Below are 18,391 nucleotides of genomic sequence, written 5' to 3'. Positions count from 1 at the left end.
GGTCTGTGAGGAGCTGGAGCTGGCTGCACTTCCTGCAGATGAAGTCAGCAGGAGCATCGGTGGTCACCCCTACCTCAAACATCCTGCAGGAGGAACATTCCACTGCCTGCGCTGCCATAACTCTACACTTAGTCTCCAAAACAAGAACACTAAGTAGCTTACCTTTTTTTTTAGGTTAGAGGAGGAGGGAGGGTGGGAGACACCACACGTGTAGTGTCTCTGGTTCCTTCTCCACTCAAATAACAATCACTTGCCTTCCCGACCGGCTTTGCGCTCCGACTTCACTTCCGCCCAGCTCCCGCCGCTCTCTGCTGCAAAAGGTCCCTTTTTGATCAGTACCTGCGACGCTAGTGTCTCTGGTTCCTTCTCCACTCAAATAACAATCACTTGCCTTCCCGACCGGCTTTGCGCTCCAACTTCACTTCCGCCCAGCTCCCGCCGCTCTCTGCTGCAAAAGGTCCCTTTTTGATCAGTAACCTGCGACGCAGAAATTCCTAACAAGGAGAAATGAAGACAAAAGATCCAAAGACAAGAACCTACAGCTGCCTGGTTTTGAGATAAGAAGTGTTGTTTTTTAAATCTTAATTGGGAGTTTTATCGAACTCCTATTTATAGAAGAGAAGGTAAAAGATAGGTTAAAGGAAGGAGTTGTAAATAGTGGTTAGTTAATTATTCTGTTATAAAGTTGCTAATTTTTACTTAGTTCTTGGCGTATATAAAGAATGTTTACAGATTATTGCACAGGATGCATCTTTTGTGTTGGTTTTAAATTAAGCAGAAGGGTTTACCCAGTGTTGTAACAGTTTGGGGTTTTGGGTCTGTGATTTGAACTGGTTTAGACAGATTTGGGGGTATGAAAAATCCCAGTTGATTTAAACACTTGCAGGTTAGTGTCCTAGATCTTTAAATGAAATGCAAGTGAAACAGTTGTTTAATTTTGGTGGCGTGGGGTTGATTAAATTAAAAGTGAGAGAAATGACTGGGATTTGAACTTGATTCTCAATTTGCCAAGAAAGTTTAGAAGGAAAGAAAGAGGCCATACTTTTAGAATTAGCAAATAACCAAGGACAAAAGTAAACCTGAAATTGTAAAGGGATTACTCAAACACTTAGATGTGTCAGAGAAACAGATAAGTGCAGTGGAGGAAGTAAAACTTGAATTACAATTGAGGAAAATGGAGTTAGAAGAAAGAAAAAGAGAGAGATAAAGGAGAGAGAAGATTCTTGGCTGAGCAAAGAGAGGAGAAAGAGAGAGCAAGAATTTGAACTTGGAAAGTTGCAACTTAGTCAGCAAAATCAAGGTAACAGGATGGAGATTAAAAGAGAAGGTAGTGATATATACAAATATGTCAAAACTCTGCCACATTTTGAGCTTTGTAGCTTTCTTTATTTCATTTGAAAAATTGGCTAGGCAAATGGAGTGGTCTGAGGATGTATGGACAATGCTAGTTTAGACTAAATTGGTAAGCGGAGCTAGTGAAGTATTTGCTGCATTGTCAGCTGAGGTGTCAAGAGATTATGAAGAGGTTAAGGAGCTATTTTAAATGCTTCTGAATTGATATCAGAAGCATACAGACACAAAGAAGGAACCAGGTCAGACTTGTGTTGAGTTCGAAAGAATTAAACATAGTCACTTTGATAGATGGGTGCAGGCCTTAAAGATAGACAATGACCTATGAGACTCTGAGATTATTCTGCTGGAGGAGTTTAAAAACTCAGTTTCAGAGATAAGAATTCACGTGGAAGAACAGCAGGTTCAGGAAGTGAGAAGGGAAACAGAATTAGCAGATGAGTTCATGCTGGTGCATGAGACAAGCTTCCGGCCAGAATTTCATCCTGTGAGGGATAGAAGTTGGGAGAAGGGGAGCTCCTACACTACTAAACCAAGAGTAGAGAGCACTAGTAAGAATTTACAACAGGATAAAAACTAGGCCAAGAGGGTGGAAAGGAGGTGAAAGGCATGAGGTGTTTCCACTGTGGTAAAGTGGGACGTGTAAAGACACAGCAGTGGTCGTTAAAGAAAGGTAGTATGCGAAAGAATGTGGTAAAAGAAGCTAAGCCAGTGCCATTAGTGAAGGTAGTAAAGGAGACCCCAAAAAGAGCTCAGGAGCTGCAGGAGAGCCCAGGCAGGGGCTGAGTATGGAGTTAGTACCTGATCTCTACAAAGAATTGTCCTCAGTGGGTAAAGTTTACTCAAAGAACAGGGGAGAAGGACAAGAAGTTATAATTTTTGAGAGATACAGCATCTAACAAGTCACTGATAGTAAGGGATGAGCGAATATGCACTCTTTCTGATCTGTTACCTGAGTGTGGTTATTTGTGGGATAGATGGACAGAAATTTAGCGTTCCCCTATGGTTGCTTGAGGCAGGTTGCCAACTTTAGGACTGGGGAAGTAACAGTGAGAGCGGTCGACAGTGTCAGTTCCAGGAATTCAGTTTGTTCTTGGGAATGATTTGGCAGGATCCAAGGTGGGAGTGACATCTCCTGTTGTGGAGAAGCCCAAGAAGATCAAGCAACTGAGGAGTTAAAACAGAAATACCCTGGTATTTTCCCGGACTGTGTGGTAACCAGATCCCACTCTCATAAGTCACAGCATGAAGTGAAAAGTAAAGAGAAAGATGAAGGAGTTGAGATTTAGTTAGCAGATACCCTGTTTGATGTAATCGTGCAGGAAAAACATGAACAGGTAGTGTATCAGACAGAAGCATTTGGTCCTTAAAAGCTAAGAGACTTGCAACAGCAAGACAAGGTGATTAAATGAGATATATGTGGATGCATACACTGAGAAAGAGGCAGAGCATATTCCAGAGTGTTATTATCTGAAAGATAGAATACTCAGATGGGAATGGAGACCACGACAGGTTAGTGCAGAGGAGAATGGATTGAAGTGCACCAGATTGTGTTGCCAGTAACATACACAGGAAGCGTTATGGATAGCATGTGAACTATCTGTAGGAGGTCACCTAGGGTTACAAAAGAATCCAGCTGAAGTACAGAAACATTTTTGTTGATCTGGAATGCACAATGATGTGGTTAATGTTTGCCGTACATGTCGTACATGCCACATGGTAGGTAAGCCACAGATGGTAATAAAATCAGCATCTTTGTTGCCAATTCCCACGTTTGAAGAACCTTTTCATATTGATTGGGTAGGTCCCCTCCGAGAACTAAAAGTGGGAACTAGTACTTGTTAACCATAATGGATGTGTCTTCCAGATTTCCACAAGCGATTCCATTACAGAGTAAAAAGTGTAGTAGAGGAGTCAATAGCTTTCTTCACATGGTATGGGCTACCCAGAAAGATTCAGTTGGACCAAGGGTCAAATTTTACTGCTAGGCTGTTTAAGGAGATTATGGATAGCTTAGGTATACAGCACTTTAAATCCAGTGTGCATCATCCTGAATCCAGGGAGCTTTAGAAAGGTGGCATCAGACCTTGAAGACCATGTTGAAAACATGCTGTCAGGGTTACCCGAATGATTGAGATAAAGGTATCCCATTCATATTGTTTGGCAATAAAGATGCCTCAAACAAATCTACTTAGTTCACTCCCTTTTGAGTTAATATTCGATCATGAAGTGAGAGGTCCTTTGAAATTAATTAAAGAAAAGTTGACAGGACCAAAGTCTGAGATCTCACAAGTAGATCATGTATCGGAGGTGAGGGAGAGATTAAACCAAGTAGGTGAGTTAGCTAAGCAGCACCCAAAGAGGGCACAGTGTAGAATGAAGCAGGTGACAGATAAAAACTCTGAGACTTGGACATTTTTCCCAAGGGGATAATGTGTTAGTACTGTTTCCAGTGAAAGGGGATCCCTTCAAAGCCAGGTTTAGTGATCCCTATCAAATTGAGAAAAAGTTGAGTCAGATGAACTATCTAGTAAAGATGCCAGATGGGAAAAAAAAGGGTATCGGGGATGTCATGTGAACCTGATGAAACCGTATTACACTAGAGAGAAAGAACTGGAGAAACGGGTGTTTGTTATTGCCCCACAGAGTAAGGAATCAAATCCCAGATGATATTTTGAGGTGCTTCAAAATAGATTTAAAAATGAAGTCGTCCTCTAGGAGTGGGATACACTAGTAAACTATCTGTCTCAGGAGCATAGAACAGAGTTGAAAGATTTGTTACTTCAGTATAAGGATATGTGCAAGAATCAGATGGGGAGGACTAATGCCATTGTACATGAAGTAGACATAGGGAATACTGCTCCGATTAAAACAACACCCCTTTCGGCTTAATCCTCTCAAAGCCAAACAGGTCCAGATGGAGGTGGAGGCCATGCTCGACATGAACACCATCAAACCAACTCAGAGCGAGTGGAGTTCGCAATTGTCTTAGTTCCCAAACCGGACAATTCTGCATGGATTATCGGGAGGTCAGCGCTGTTACAAAATCTGACTCTTATTCAATTCCTAGATTGGAGGACTGTATCGAGAAAGTTGGACAAACCAGTTACGTCACCAAGTTGGACTTAATGCGTGGTCACTGGCAGCTACCTTTTATCAGAGATGGCAAAAACAAATTCTGGTTTATAACCCCAAATGGGCTATATCAGTTTAAGGTGATGCCCTTTGAATGAAGAATGCACCCGCCACATTCCAAAGACTCGTGAACAGAGTTGTGGCTGGGTTAACAAACTGTGCAGTCGATTTGGACGATGTAGTGATCTTTAAGTCCTGGAAAGATCACGTGGTACAGTTGGCAGAACTCTTTGAATGACAACTAGAAGCAAAACTGGTGATAAATAAAACTGAATTCGTGAAAGCAGAGGTGACGTCCTTGGGACATAACATCAGTCGTGGAAGGTTGACCCCACAGAATGTAAAGATGAAGACTATCGAAGAATTTCCATGACCAACCTCAAAGAAGCGCTTTGATTCTTAGGACTTAACGGATTCTATCGGACATTTGTTCCAAACTTCAACAGTATAGTGGCACAGTTAACCGATTTGCTGAAGAAAAACACAGTTTCGTTGAACAGAACCATGCCAGGAGGCATTCGACCATTTAAAATCGATATTAATCACCAAGCCAGTTTTAGCTCCACCAAACCTTTCAAAACCTTTTAAAGTTGCCATTAATACTAGTGACATAGGAGTTGGAGCTATACTCCTACAGGAAGATGAGGATGGGATTGAACTGCCAGTTGGTTACTTTTTGAATGTTGTATCAGAGAGGGTTGTGTACCCTGATCAGAATCCACTTGCGTTCTTAGAATGTTTTTTAAAGATAAGACTCCAACGAAATAGTCTCTGTCTCATTCTTATGTTACAGACTTCTAATTTAAAAATCATAAGTGTTGCGGGTTGGAAGAATGTAATCACAGCTGCGTTATCGTGGATTTAACTGTGTTTAGATGAGATTTGTCTTTATTTAATGTCTTGTGTATATATAGGAAGAAGTAAAGTTGAACTTATCTGAAAGTTATCGGTATGTTTCAGTGATGTGTTTAAAAGGTAGGAAAAAAAAGCCATCCTTTCATTATGGTGGTTCATTTGTTCTTAAGGGGGGGAAATGTTATGAAGGTGTGGGTGTACCTTTTTAAGAGTAAAAAGCAGCAGAACTACCAGACACATTATCGTCTTATTGATTTAAATGATACCCTGAAAGAACACCAATTTCCAATCAAGTTTGAATTGAGTATATTGACAATCTTAAAAGCCAGTGACACATGATCCGATGCTCTGGGGTATAAGAGAGAGGGTTGGAAATTGAAAAGTTAAGAGGAGAACTGCCAGGTCCTAGCATGTAACAGACTGCTGGGGGAAAAAAAACTCTCTTAAAATTCCCTTTTCAATGAGTCATGTGACACAAAAATTCCTAAAAAGGAGAAAAGAAGACACAGGAAGATCCAAAGACAAGAACCTACAGCTGCCTGGTTTTGACATAATAAGTGTTGTTTTGTAAATCTTAATCAGGAGTTTTATTGAATAGTGGTTAGTTAATTATTCTGTTTTACTTTAAGAAATAAAGTTGTTAATTTTGACTTCTTGCCCACTTGAATTTTTACAGATAACTGCATGGGATAAATCTTTTCTCTGTTGCTAGTTTTTAAATTGAGAGTTTACCCTAGCTAGGTCTCTATTATGGGAAAATGCAAAACTAAATCTTGATTACAAATTTCTGAGATGCAGAGGAATCTGGATGTGCTACTGCATGAATTACAAAATGCTAGCATATCTGTACTGCAAGTAATTAAAAAAGCTAATATATTACTGTTCAGAAGAATTGAATGCAAAAGTAGGAATGGTATTCCTCATTTCTACAGGGTATTGGTGAGACACAAGCATTCAAATTAAGAGCAGACTGGACTTGTTTACATTGGAGATTAAATTCGGCCCCACAAATCTGTTCCATTGTTCCATAACATCATGGTTGATCTAATTGTTTTTTTTGAATTTCACATTTCTAATTACCTACCTTGGCTCCCATTGCCAAATGAGAATCTATCTACCTCTGCCTTAAAAATATTCAGTGAACTGCCCCCACCTCTGACACAGAGTTCTGAAGTCTCACAGTTTTCTTAGAGAAAGAAATTCCCTTAAAGGGGTGATGCCTAATTTTTAAACAGTGCCTATGATTCTACTACATGAAGAAAGACCCTTTCCGCAGCCTGCCTTGTCAAAACCATCCAGGATCTTGCATAACTCAGTTGAGTCATCCCTCACTCTTCTAACCTCCAGCGGAAACGAGCCCTGTCTGTCCAACCTTTCTTCATAAGGCAACCCATTCATTCCAAATATAAATCTAGTAAACCTCCTCCCCCCCCCCCCCACTTGATCCTCCTTCAATGTATCTGCAATCTTCCTTAAATAAGGAGACCATAACTATACACAGCACACAAGATGTGGTCCCACCAGTGTCCTATATAACTGAAGCATTACATCCCAATTTTTATATTTAATTCTTATAATTTTCCATAGCTTGCTTAATTACCTACTGTAACAGCATACTAACCTGGAACCCAGATCTAGAGTGCTGAGTCTTGATTTGTAATCTGGTGCAGTATTGCCTCTTTATTTAAGGAAGCAGTTTAAAAAAGATTAGGTTAATACCTATATTGGGCAGGTTTTTCTATGAAAAAAGAATGAGATGCCCACTTTAGCAGGAAGAGTAGAATATTATTTCATTGGAGGCGGCACAGAGAGATCTTGGTGGCCCAGTTGATGAAACAGACAAAGCCAGCATTCAGACACTGCAAATGATCAGGAAGGCAACCAGATGGTTGGCCTTTTAATGCAGGGGATGGAATATAAAACTAGAGACATATTACAGCAACTGCACAGGGCATTATTCAGGCTGCATCTGGTTTACAATGTGCAGTTGAATGAAAGCAAAATACTGCAGTTGCTGGAAATCTGAAACAGTGTGTCTGGCAGCTTCTGTGGAGAGACAAACAGTTAATGTTTTGAATCTGGTATCCGGGTTCAGGCATACACGTACTTCAATCTCTTAAATTCTTATGTTAATCAAAACTGGACTAGGTTTACATAGGACTGTAAAGTATTCCAGGGCATATGAACATCCTGAAATAGAATTGGAAGGAAGCAAACTTCTGTATTTGTAGGAAGGCATTTGTTGAATTACAATAATAATCTGTTATGAGTTTATTAAACATCTAAGTGGTTGAGGTTGCTGTTCTATAAAAGCAAAATTCTGCAGATGCTGGCAACCTTTAAAAACAGAAGATTCTGGAAATACTCTGTAGGTCTTGTGATGTCTGAGGAGAGAATCAGAGTTTCATATCTGTGACCATTTTGATCAGAACAGAAACTGATGTTGATTTAGGCAGTAGCGGTTTGTAGTGGATGTGACCTGTGAACTAGTTATCTATGTACGCCATTAACAATGTTAGTCGAGTTACATTTATCACTTATCTTTGCCTTGTCTGTTTCATCACAGCCTACATCAGTGAAATAGTTTTCAGATTGCTGCTATAAGTAAAAAGACCTACTTTCTTAAAAAGTGTTGACATTTTTTTACATGCACTGTTCCCATATACTAAATAACTTACACCATTATAATTGAGGTGAAGATACATAATTAGTGCCCAGTTTGAAAAGGTGTCTTATATCCATACAGTCTGAGAAGTCTACTGACTGAAAAGTGGGAACCCTGGCAATGTTCTGGTAAAACTGTACCACATTTCTTCCTGTTAATATATCTTTTCTAAATGCAACTCCCAGAACTGTGTAAAGTACAGTCATCAAATATGATATCTGTGCTTTATATGATTATAGCAAAACTTTCTCTCTGTTATATTGTACACCTCCAGTTGTAAAAATGACATTCCATTGGTATTGGTGATTTTTCTTTTGTACTTGACTTTCTACATTTCAGTGCTGTCTGTCCATAGACACCTAAATCTCTTGGAGTTTCTGTAGATCTTAAGTTTCCCATATTTTAAAAAATCCGGTCTATCCTGTTTTGATCTAAAAATGATCGGCTTTTACTTAATTGCATTGAAATCCATCTTCCATAGTTTTTCCCACTCAATCTATAAGTGTGCCTTTGAACTTTTAAGCTCCCAACTAAATTAGATGCATACTATGTCGACAAATTTTCTATCATCAGCACACTAAGTCATAAATAAATGTGATGAAAAGTTAAAGCCCCAACACACTGTTGTGAGGTGCCTCTTAACCAGGTCCATAATTTGCTTACAATTCCATAAATTTATTAACCTTAACTCATCTAATGAAAGTCCATATATGCTACAATCAAGAGGACATTCCCTGTGTACTGTTTATATTGCTCAGAAAATGGAATTAAGCTAATTAGTCATAAAACTTACATTTATAAATAGTTTTTATGACTTTTGGGCACACACTTAAGATGATTTCCAAAGAAGTAATGGAGACATGAAGAGAAAAGTCTCATCCAATGAACATTTAACATCTGGAATGTGCTTCCTGAGAATCTGATGGACGCAGCTTCAATTAAAGGAGAAAATCAGATTACTATCTGATAAGGAAGAATATGCTGGGGAACTGCACAAGGTACATTGTTCATCTTGGCAGGATAAGATGGACCAAATAGCTACTTGCTATAATAATTCTGTGATCCTATGAAATCCTGGAGGAGAGCCTGACTGCATAAGCTTTGTGCTTAGAGGTGGTAATGCTGTGGTAGAATCCGCGATTGACACATTTAAATGTTTACCTTTGTCCCAATCACTAGTAGAGTGGTGCTGGAAAAGCACAGCAGTTCAGGCAGCATCCAAGGAGCAGGAAAATCGACGTTTCAGGCAAAAGCCCTTCATCAGGAGTATTCCTGATGAAGGGATCCTGCCCAAAACGTCGATTTTCCTGCTAGGATGCTGCCTGAACTGCTGTGCTTTTCCAGCACCACTCTAATCTAGAATCTGGTTTCCAGCAGTCCTTGTTTTTACCAATCGTGTCGGACTTTGGCTCAATCTACCAACTTACTTTCTTCTATGTGTGAGCCAAGTCCTGCATGTTCTTTAAATGAAGCAATAGGAGAAGATATTCGGTCTCACACTTTTAGTTCATTTTAGCAGTAAGTGGATAAAGTATACAGAGCTCTGGGTCTCGACCTTCCCATCCCTGACAAACAGCAGAGTGTGTCAGTTCACGAAGTCTGACCCCTATCCTGCCCCTGACCCAGTCTTTTATACAGTACAAAACGTCATGTAATCACAGAACATTGTGCAAGCATTGAGGTGTGGTTGTCTTCTTGACTGACTGTTGACCTGACTCCATTCTCCGCCTTCTCGTGTTCCTGAATATCTGACCCCATGTGACCTCCTTCTGCAGGAGGTGGCGCGAAATAGTTCTTGCTTTTTTTACCACAGCTTACAACATGTCCTGCATCTGCACTCACAGGGCGGCAACACCCCCGCTGTCTGTCTCGCTCTCCCAGCCGCTACCAAGGCCGCCAGTACACACTGCTCTTTATTAAAAGTCATTCCTATTGTGTGTTTACATCAGCATATCTTTACAAGTCAGATGTACTCAGTACTTTTCCACTGTCTGTTCGTACATACAAGGGTTACACTACACACTGTGCTAGTTAATGGTTAAGTATAACATTGTATTATAAGTACTGAAACAAATCTATCATTAAAGGCTTCTGAATGCCTCAAACTAAGCCATATATTTGCAATCGCTAGTAGAATTTGTCATCCTGCTTATACAAAGATCAAGAGCTGGAAACAGGTCACTCATCCCAAAAAGACCACATTAATAGTTTTCCTCCATATAATTTGTAGTTCTGTTTTTTTTTTAATTTGTTTACAGGATGTGGGAACCACAGGCTTAGCCAGCATGTGTTGCCCATCCCTAATTTCCGTTGGTGAGTTGCCTTCTTAAATTGCAGTAGTTCATGAGGTTCCAGAAATGTGACCCACTGAAAGTGAAGGAATGGTGATATGTTTACAAGCCAGGATAGTGAGTGGCTTGGAGAAACACCCAAAGATGGCAGTGACACCATGTATCTGCTGCCATGGTCTTTCGAGATGGTAGAGGTCATGAGTTTGAGAAGTGCTGTTGAAGGAGTTGTGATAAATAGTTCAGGTGCATCTTTTAAAAGTTATACACAGCTGCTACTGGTGTCGGGAGCACCAGGCAGAATGTTGGGCAAGCTTCTGCATGGTCAGCTGTCAAGGTTTGCTCTCTTGAAGACCAATCATCTTCACCTATAAAGTGATCATCTGAGAAGATAGAGGTGGCAACCAGCAAAACTCCTTTGTGGCAAAGTTGTTGATAATTGACCCATCCAACTGTACCTGTGATTAGTCACAATTCTCCCATTCACCAAGTCTCGTACCTAATTATCCATTTGTTACTAATCATTGCAGCCATCTTCTTGACCACAATGCTAAGTAAAAAGCCACAATCAGTTTCTGAATGAAATTAATAAATTGACCTGTCCATGACTGCATGCAAATGTAATTACCTTTTGCATTCCCTTGATGTTTGTTTTCAATGTTGCCTTTGCCTGCTGTTGGTGCTGTTACGCAGCACTGTGCTAGGGGCTGCAGCATAACTGGTGGAATGCTGCTAACTTTCAATGAGGTAGACCTCAGATGGGCTCACAGGCTGACCTTGATAGCTGTGGCACCAGAGGGTTGGGTGCCAGCCTAGCAGCATGCATTTTCCCTGGAATGTGTTGAGTTTCTTGAATGCTGTTGGAATTGCATGGATCCTAGGACTGTCTTGATATCTTCATATTCACATAAGGACTGCTTATGGACTGTCTTTTAAAGAAAAGCATGATATGAGGATAATTTCCACTGGATCTTTGACAATACGTTCCAAGTAGTGTATTCTGTGTTTCCTGTGCTGGCGGAGTCTCCGATAAGAACTGAACCAGATCATTTAGGAGAGAAATTATGAAACGCCATTTAATTCAAGTACGGTAGTTGTAGGATTGTGAAACTCCGATGAAAAGCTGTATATTGCAAGCTCAATTTTAGTTTTAAATCTTGAGTCAATAGATTTTTGCTGGATAAATTGAGTGCAGAAGCTACACTGTTAGCAAGTTAGAACTGGCCGTGGATGAAGCACAGACTGTCTGGAAACCACAAGAGTTAGTTTTATAGTTCACAGTGATAAAACTAGGTCTCCTTGCATACCAATGAAAATAAACAATCAATCTGATTACTGACTCCTCGTATCAATTTAAGTTATCAGACAACAGATACCATCGTACTGTACATTACTGCATTGTGTTCATGTGTTGTGTATTTGCTCTTCAATCCATTACCTTTATTCCATATTTTCTCCCGTAGGAATTCTTGAGTTTAAATTGTAGACGTGTGAAATTCTGAACAAATTTCCCCCAAAAAATTACATTTTGAGAATTACATTTGGCTTGAAGCAGTCAAAACTGTCTTTTTTTGATATTTTGCTTTTTGTGTAAACATCTAATGTCCACTTTTTCAACCCAGCCATGTCTACAGAAGCAGATGCTGTTGGAAAGACATTCGACATTTTGGAAAGAAAGAAGCCCTCTGACCTGACTCTGGAACACTGGATTGCAAGTTGGGAGAAGCAACAAATTGGATTTCACCTTAATGAAGTCCATGAGTAAGTGCTACATTCATATTTTATTCCAAGCTTTACATAATTTTGTGGTTCAGTCACCTTGTGGTATTATATTGTCCATCAAGTCTCCTTGCGTAATGAAAGACCATTGGAGCAGTCCTTTCCTGTCACATTACCAAATAAACCCTCTCCTAATCAAATCATTCACCATCAGCTGCAAACATATAAAAGCAGAGTATAACAATAAAGTTGTAACACAAATCTTTGCAATACAATACAAATAATTTACAAAGTTTTCAAAGCTATGCTAATCAAACAAAGTGGTTGTTTGCTGGAGGTTATTTTCAGCAGCCCGTTGTCCATTTCTCATGTTTAAAACATGCAGTTGACCAATGAGAATTTGGCACAGGCGTACCCCTCCCCAACAGTGCCCTGCCAGCCTGCATCACACCAGTGCCAATTAATTTATTACTGACCCACAATCAGCAAGCTATTGTTTGATGTCTGTAGATCACACACAGTAATCAAACAAGACCCATGTTTGGAAATTGTTTGGGCTGTCTGCAGCCAACATGAAACTTCAACAAAGCAGTGTGGATCACTGATTTGTCATCAGCACGGCCACTCTGGGTGTATGGGCTCTGGATATTTTTATCTCTAAACCACAGTCAGAGCACTGAGCACACCTCACCCCATCCACTTCCCCAATACAATTTAAAGATCTCACTTTTAAGTTACTTACTGATTGATGTCTACTTGCTGAGTTTGTAGAAATATTTAATGGTATATACATTTAAAGTTGAAGACTATAGGGAGTGCTATGGCATGCAATGAAGAACTTGGTCCTGATTGCAAAGATTCTATAGAAAATACCTGCTCCTAGACACTGATGTAGTCATTTGTATCCCCTTTTTGAGGAACTTGGGCACAAGCAACACAGACAGACAGGGATTTGGGATGCTTTAACAACACTGCTGCTTGGACTGTTCTGGAGGAACCCTGGAACACCAGGCAGAATGTGGGAGAAGGTTCTTCATGGTCTGCTGTTTAAAACAAATTGCCATTAATGAAGGAACAGTCTTTGCCACCAACTACAGTCATCATCTGAGAAGATTGAGGAGGCAACCAATACATCTCTTGTGGCAAGGTTGTTGTTAATTGACTCATCCATCTGTATGAGTGATTACAGCCACAATTGCCGATCACTATAATAGTCTCAAACCTCATCTGTTAGTACATTATTTGTTGCAAACCATTGCAGCATTCTCTTGACCACAATACTAAAATAAAAGAAATTCTGAATGAAATTAGTAAATTCAACTACCCATGATTGCATACAAAAGTCAAGAAATCATCTTGTGTATTTCCTTGATGTTTGTTTTTGTTGCCTTTGCTTGCTGTGATGCTTCTAAGCAGCACTCTGCCAGGGCTGCAGCATAATTGGCGAAAAATTGCTAGCTTTCAATGGGGAAGAACTCAGATGGCCTTATAAGATAACCTTGATTTGTTCTGGCACTAGAAGGTGCCAGCATAGCATGACAAGCCACAATTTGAGGTGGCCAGCTCATAGCAAACTGCAAGGGCATTGGGCAGAGTGATGCTGGTGCGAAAGTGATTGCTGTCAGTCTTACAAAGGCCCATAGTCCTTTGTGCTACACTGAGCCACTGCCACTCTCCTGAGACATCACCTGAACAAACCTAGTAATGTTTTGGAAGACAGAATGCTGGATTGCCTTGATGACCTGCACATCTAGTTGAATACTTTAGACAACAGTGGACTGAACTTGTGAGGCAGCAAATAGACCCAGTGCTGCATCATGGATGGGTGGGTGTTCTTATGAAATTGGCAATGGGCTCCAAACTCAAATGAAAGCTGTGTGTTATATCAGAGTCTTCAGCACTCCTGACACTGAGCACAGGTTTCTGACAGGCATGCCAATGCATCAAGCATTTCAGTATGTAACCACTAGCCTTCTATTAACCACTTCATCAAAGTCCTATTCTGGAACCTGTCTGATCTTGCCCTCTAGCAAGTGAACTGCTGTAAACATAAGAACTAGGAGTAGGAGTGGGCATTTCATGCCCTCCAGACTGCTCCACCATTCATAGCTGATCTCATCTCCATTCTCAATTCCATTCTCCTGCCCACTTTCCATAACCTGATTCTGGATCAGTGGTGCTGGAAGAGCACAGCAATTCAGGCAGCTGCCTGAATTGCTGTGCTCTTCCAGCACCACTGATCCAGAATCTGGTTTCCAGCATCTGCAGTCATCGTTTTTACCACTTTCCATAACCGTTCAACCAGTTACTAATTAAATATCTGTCTATCTTCTCTTTAAATTTATTCAATGTACTAGCATCCACTATACTCTGTGATAGTTAATTCTGCGCTTCACTTGTTTTCTGTCCTGACTACATGTTGCTTGCTCTTCATGTCTCATCACATGCAGATTCTGCTTCTAAGCTTCCCCATAAAGTATGCACGATGCTAGTGTCTGAGGTTCTGGCTGCAAATGTGAAAGTGAGTGGTGTTTCCTCCACTTCACTTGCTGTTTTTGCATCTCTCTTCCACACTGCCTGGCCACGTGGCTGTCCTTGAATGTTTTAATCGAGAAAAGCAGAAGTACAAGGTTGCAATAAAGGTGTGAGACAGTGAAAATACAAGTTGTAAGCCTAAATAACCTGCACTTTAGAAATCCAAGTAATTGTCAGATGGGGACACAGTTAGTGGATTGTGAGAAAAAAGATTAGCTATATATGTGCTAGCACTTTCAACTGGGAGGAAATGTGTAAAATTGGAAATATGCTATCTATGAGTAAAGTAGAAAACCTTTAAATTATATTGACGACTGCTAAACTAGTTGTAACCTCCACATTTAATTGTTTTTACCTGTCAGATAATGCTTGATTTTTAATTGCTCTTAATCTGCAGAATGTTGAAAAGACACCTGGATGTTATGCTAAATGGGAGAAAGCAAATCCGTATCTTTTTTCCACTTTGTGGAAAGGCAGTGGACATGAAATGGTAAGCAAATGGCTGGCACATGTTAAACATTTGAATGATTGAGAATGGAGGGTGCACTTTTTTTATTCCGCTAACATTTCATTATTCCAACATTATTCACAGGGTTTTGGAACGGCAATCCCAGCTATTAGAACCCTTTCTCAAAGGTTTAACTTGCCAGCACCATTTATGGTTTTGACTGAAATTTGTAATTTGCTACATACTGACATAAAATAAATATTGTTTTTTAAAATTGGAGCATAGGAACAGGAGTAGGTCTTCAGCCCCTTGATCCTATTCTGCTGGTCAATGAGATCAGAGGCCATACTCCACTCACTCTTAGCCTACATTCCTTTATACCTTTGCTTAACAAAAAAAAACGAACTTAGATTTAAAACTAATAACTGATCCAGCATCCACTGCCATTTATTGAAGGGAGTTCCAGACATCTGCCACCCTTTGTGTGTAGAAGTGATTCTGAACAGTCTGGCCCTAATGCTCAAACAATGCCTCCAAGTTCTGGAATCCCCAACTAGTAGAAATAATGTATCTTTGTCTACCCTGTCTTTTCCTGTTAAAAGTTCTATCAGATCACCTCTTAACCTTCTAAGTTCTGCAGAAAATAGGCCTAATTTGTATAATCTCTCCTCATAACTTCACCTCTGAAGTCCAGATATCATTCTTGTAAACCTATGTTGTACTCACTCCAAGGTCAATATATTGTTCCTAAAGTGTGGTCTCCAGATCTGCTAATAGTGCTAAGTGGAGTCTAACCAGGGTTTTATATAACTGCAGCATTACTTCTATATCCTTGTACTCCAGTCTTTTGGTGACGAAGGTCCCCGTTTCATCAGCTTTCTTGATTATTTGTTGAACTTCACCTGGTTTTTGAGCATTTTCAATTTGCAGTAATGCTCATGATACATTAAAGTGGCTCTTTTCATTTTGTAAATGCTTAATTCTAAGATTTAACTATATATTGGTGTTTGGTCATAATTCATTAACCTGATTGAAATATTCATTTTTTAAAAACAGTTTTATTGCAGCATAAATGTTCTACTTGAGTCTTGATTGCTAGTTGCTAATATTTAGTGCGCATTCTGCATTCAAAGAAGATTGCAGGAGGGCGTGCCAGGAACAGGAGCAGTCCCAGCAGCTGAAATGAGTTGTCTATCTGGTGAAGCTACAACACAGGACCTGCACGCCAAGCAGGGTAAACAGCATGCAATAATACAGAGAACTGAGCCATTCCACAACCAACAGATCAGAACTAAGTTCTGAGGTTATGCCACATCCAGTCACAAATGGTGCTGGACAATTGTCCAATCAGCAGGATGTGGAGGCTCCATAAATATTGTCATCCTCAATGACAGTGGAGACAAGCCCATCAGTATAAAAGACCAAACTGTAACAATTGCATCCATCTTCAGCCAGAATTGCTGAGTGGTTAATCCATCTTGGCCTCCTTCAGGGGTCCTCGAGTAACACTGCAACAGGAACTCGCCAAAGGTTCTCTGACAACACTGTCCAAACCTCGACCATTTCCACCTAGAAGAACACAGACTGCAGATACATGAGAGCTTTGCCACCAGTAAGTTCTTCTCCAAGCAACACACAATCCTGATTTTGAAACTGTCCTGATTTTGAAACTATCACTGTCCTTTCACTATACCTTGATGAAAAGTCTTGAACTCCCTCCTTAACAGCACTGTGGGTATATGTCTGTGGACTGCAGTGGTTCAAGGCAGGTCACTACCTTGTAATCCAAGGTAATTAGAGATGGCAATATGTACTGGTCCAGCAATGAATCCCCACATCGTGTGAATTAATTGTTTAAAAATCCTGCACACGACAATGGTGTATCTTTAAACTTTAAAAATGCGGACTAAAATTGAAGTTATTTTAAAAATTGTCATTAAGCTTGCTGTCCTCCTTCTTAACCGAAAATCTTTGGATATTCTTGCTACGCACAACCTGTGCCATACTTCCTTCCCCTCAGTAATACACCTCTGAGAACCCATTCCCCAGGCCTGTGTTCTAGTTACTGTCCTGTGACATGTTGTTTCTCTTAACTATTCCCTTCTAAATCAAGGGAATTAATTTTGAAAACATTATTAAATTCAAGTTGTCGGTGATGATGGCTTTTAAACCTTCATCGAATGTTCACCTAAAACTTTGGCCGCCTGCACAGAAAGTTCTTTAATCTCTAGCTGCTCACAATAGCAGATATCACCAGTATAAACTACTAGATTGATTAAAATCAGTGGGGGGGTTGGGGTCAGCTTGCTCATTTTAGCTGGATGGCTTGTTTTGCGATAGTCATGCCAACAATTGGGTTTAATCCCCTCACCAACTGAGATTACCACGAAGGACTTCTCCTGTCTCAACATCTATCTTGGTTTGAGGTATGGTGACCCTCCGGTTAAATCATCAGATGCCTCTCTGTAATGAGAGAGTCATCCTTTGGTCCTGTAGGACTATAGTACTTTGCCCTTTATTCATACCTTTTGAACTTTTGAGAACTCTCGAGAACTTTGGTGAATAGGCACAAAGTTTGAGAGCTTTTGGATTGGATTTTCATCTTGACTGCTTGAGTAGTAATCTGACTGAATAAACTATCTGTCCTTATTCAATTTTTTTTTGTGAACTTGTACTGATTTCAGTATATGTTCTTGACCAGGGCAGTGCTGTGAACTGTGTTCACTCAATTTAGGTTTGGCGATTTATTTGATATTACGATACACTTCAAGCAGCCAGGACTGATTCTCTTACTGTGAAACATTTAATTCAATTAAAAATAAAGGCTGCATCAGTTATTTTATAGTTGCATTGACAAGGCATAAAGATACAACTGAGAAACTAGTTGAGTTTTGTTTCAGATTTTGCATTTATATGTATACTTTGAAACGTGAATGACTGACTAAGTTCTAAGATTCTCTTGCCTATGAATGATAACAGAGCCTCTTCATTTCGTCTCTTGACTGTAGGCTTGCTGATCAGGGGCACACTATTGTTGGTGTAGAAATATCTGAAATTGCAATAAAGCAATTTTTCACCGAACAGAATCTGTCCTACATTCAAGAACCCGTTCCAGGGATACCAGATGCAGAAATCTATAAGGTAATGATAACTGTTCATCAACAATTTATGTTCCTGTGGTTTTACACTGAAAATTACTAATACAGTATGGCTAGAAATTTACTTGATACATTATTGTGGACAAGCAATTTTCCCTATGGGTTAATTATAAATAATAAGGCTATTACCAAACAATGTTTCCTGAATTAATGTTTTCTAACCTCTGCCAATTCAAAGAACCATAAGTAATTGGCCTTCCAGTTTCTTAAGAGCTCACGAGAATTAGCCCGTGACAGT

General features: G+C 39.9%; 1 protein-coding gene across 5 annotated transcripts in view; it reads left to right on the top strand.

The window, feature by feature from the left end:
• The window catches only part of LOC122564369 (probable thiopurine S-methyltransferase), a 47,006-nt gene that overhangs the window by 5,812 nt on the left and 22,803 nt on the right, over positions 1-18,391 (top strand). For 4 of the 5 annotated variants that reach the window (XM_043719136.1, XM_043719139.1, XM_043719141.1 and 1 more), the window contains exons 2-5: positions 5,400-5,460; positions 11,916-12,054; positions 14,945-15,037; positions 18,004-18,136. In XM_043719136.1, the coding sequence (XP_043575071.1) occupies positions 5,448-5,460; positions 11,916-12,054; positions 14,945-15,037; positions 18,004-18,136 (378 nt within the window). In that variant the 5' untranslated portion in view covers positions 5,400-5,447. The remainder of the gene's footprint in view (positions 1-5,399; positions 5,461-11,915; positions 12,055-14,944; positions 15,038-18,003; positions 18,137-18,391) is intronic. The other variant, XM_043719137.1, reaches the window with a different exon arrangement.

The sequence above is a fragment of the Chiloscyllium plagiosum genome, chromosome 29 (assembly GCF_004010195.1).
Source record: "Chiloscyllium plagiosum isolate BGI_BamShark_2017 chromosome 29, ASM401019v2, whole genome shotgun sequence".
Classification (NCBI taxonomy): Eukaryota; Metazoa; Chordata; class Chondrichthyes; order Orectolobiformes; family Hemiscylliidae; genus Chiloscyllium; species Chiloscyllium plagiosum.
The sequence above is the reverse complement of the archived record's forward strand: the minus strand, read 5'-3'. Positions and strand labels throughout refer to the sequence as shown.